Source organism: Gavialis gangeticus, unplaced genomic scaffold (genome assembly GCF_001723915.1).
Source record: "Gavialis gangeticus isolate Ggan-Ray unplaced genomic scaffold, GavGan_comp1, whole genome shotgun sequence".
Lineage (NCBI taxonomy): Eukaryota > Metazoa > Chordata > Crocodylia > Gavialidae > Gavialis > Gavialis gangeticus.
In genome coordinates this window covers 8,115,889-8,117,591 of record NW_017729009.1, presented here as the reverse complement: position 1 = coordinate 8,117,591, position 1,703 = coordinate 8,115,889, and the positions used below count along the sequence as shown (strand labels likewise).

General features: G+C 38.9%; 1 protein-coding gene across 5 annotated transcripts in view; it reads right to left on the bottom strand.

Annotated features, from left to right (window-relative positions):
- STAU1 (staufen double-stranded RNA binding protein 1) overlaps window positions 1-1,703 on the bottom strand; it is an 86,350-nt gene that overhangs the window by 9,718 nt on the left and 74,929 nt on the right. For all 5 annotated transcript variants that reach the window (XM_019509891.1, XM_019509896.1, XM_019509892.1 and 2 more), the window contains one exon: window positions 720-1,039. In XM_019509891.1, coding sequence (XP_019365436.1) covers window positions 720-1,039 — 320 coding nt within the window. The remainder of the gene's footprint in view (window positions 1-719; window positions 1,040-1,703) is intronic.

The following is a 1,703-nucleotide window of genomic DNA, read 5'->3' as shown; positions in this document are numbered from 1 at the left end:
TATCACATCCACTATCTGTTAGAATACTGGCTTATACGATGGAACCATGTTCTCTCTACCTGTACATTTCTTCTGCCTAGAAAATAAACCGGTAAGAGCATTTACTGTGAAGCCTAGCTTTCCATCTGCAATAGCTCTCAAACAATTGTAAGCACTTTGAAATCATTCTGGAAGAAAGGCACTGTATAAAAGTTATTGCCGTCTTTATTCTTATCAAGGATATTTGCCATTTTAATGTCTTCATATTATACTTTTTAAAAATATGGAAACCATTTTGTGTGTTAATTTAATACAGTAATTGAAATACAAATTCTGATTAAAGGGAACACGCAAGATGAATTATTTATAGCTTGCAGCAAATATCAAAGTACCAAACATCTTTCAAAAAACTTAAAATGTGGAATAGGCAATGTTTTTTAGCTGAATATTCTCACAGTATGGAAATGTTTGACAATATGGAACTTGGTTTCTATTTTAAAAAGAAAAAGATTTGTTATTAGTGCTGAAAAAAGATAAAGCACTTAACACAAGAATGAATATTTGACAATAAAACCAATTCCAAAGAATAATATTTTCCAGAATATAGATGTTGATGTGAACTTGAGAGCAACATATGCAAGTCTCTCAGTTAACTATTGACGGAAATCAATCTTTATGAAACAATGTTCCAAACTAGCTTGGCACTGTTTTTCCAGATATGCCCCAAACCAAACATTTACCTGGATGCCCTGAACATTGGAAAGAAAGTCCAGCTGTTCAGAGGGTCTAGTGAGTGGTCCATGGGGTACGTGGCTTGATGAGTTGTTATTCTTTAATATGGTCTCAGCAGTAGGAGAAGTACCACCATATAATAGCTCTCTAGCAATCATGGCCGTTACTGTAGCCTTGGCAGGGTTGGGGGCTGCCCTACTGAACTCTTTGGTGTGATGTCCTTGATTGGCTCCTACAGCTTGTGCAACTTCAGGGACCATGGGAAGAATTCCAGCTGGAAGCTGCTGATGGCTGAGATAAGGCATCCTAAACTCATCATCTTTATTACCTGAAAAGACAGAAGTACAAGTCAAATAGATACTAGCCATTTACAAACGGACACATGTCAATATACATGTAGTCATTTATAAGCCTCTAACTACAAGTCTGTAGATGTTAAAATAAAAATTAAACATACTACTGGAATTGAGCCCTTTCAGCGGTTCAGAAGTTCAGCTATACTTCAGGCAGTGTTTTCAGTGCTCAGTTGTTTTCAATCAATTATTCAATACAACATCCACTTTTGCTAGAAGACCCCTTTATCTCCAAGTACCCCAACCCACTTCTCTAGGTGAATGCTAGGATCTCTCACTGCCGTACTCGCACTCCAACTGGACTTGTGGGCACTACAATCTGGCCTTATATTTTAGTCGTAATAGTTATGAGCACCACTCAATTGTCAGGACATCTAGCAAGTACTGTAGGCATAGTAAATAGGGCTGCGCAAAGCTTTGTTGGTTGATTCGATTCAGAGGAGATTCAGCCCAATTTGGAGATTTGCTCCGATTCAGGGACCGAACCTCCAAATTCTCAAAGCATATGAATTGATTTGGAAAAGATTCGGCCGGTTCACAGATTCAGCCATAAACTAAGCAAGCAGCTGACACAGCTGTCTCCAGGTGGTAAGTCTGTTAGGGTTGGGGGAGGGAGGAATTGGGGCTGCTCAGCCAGGG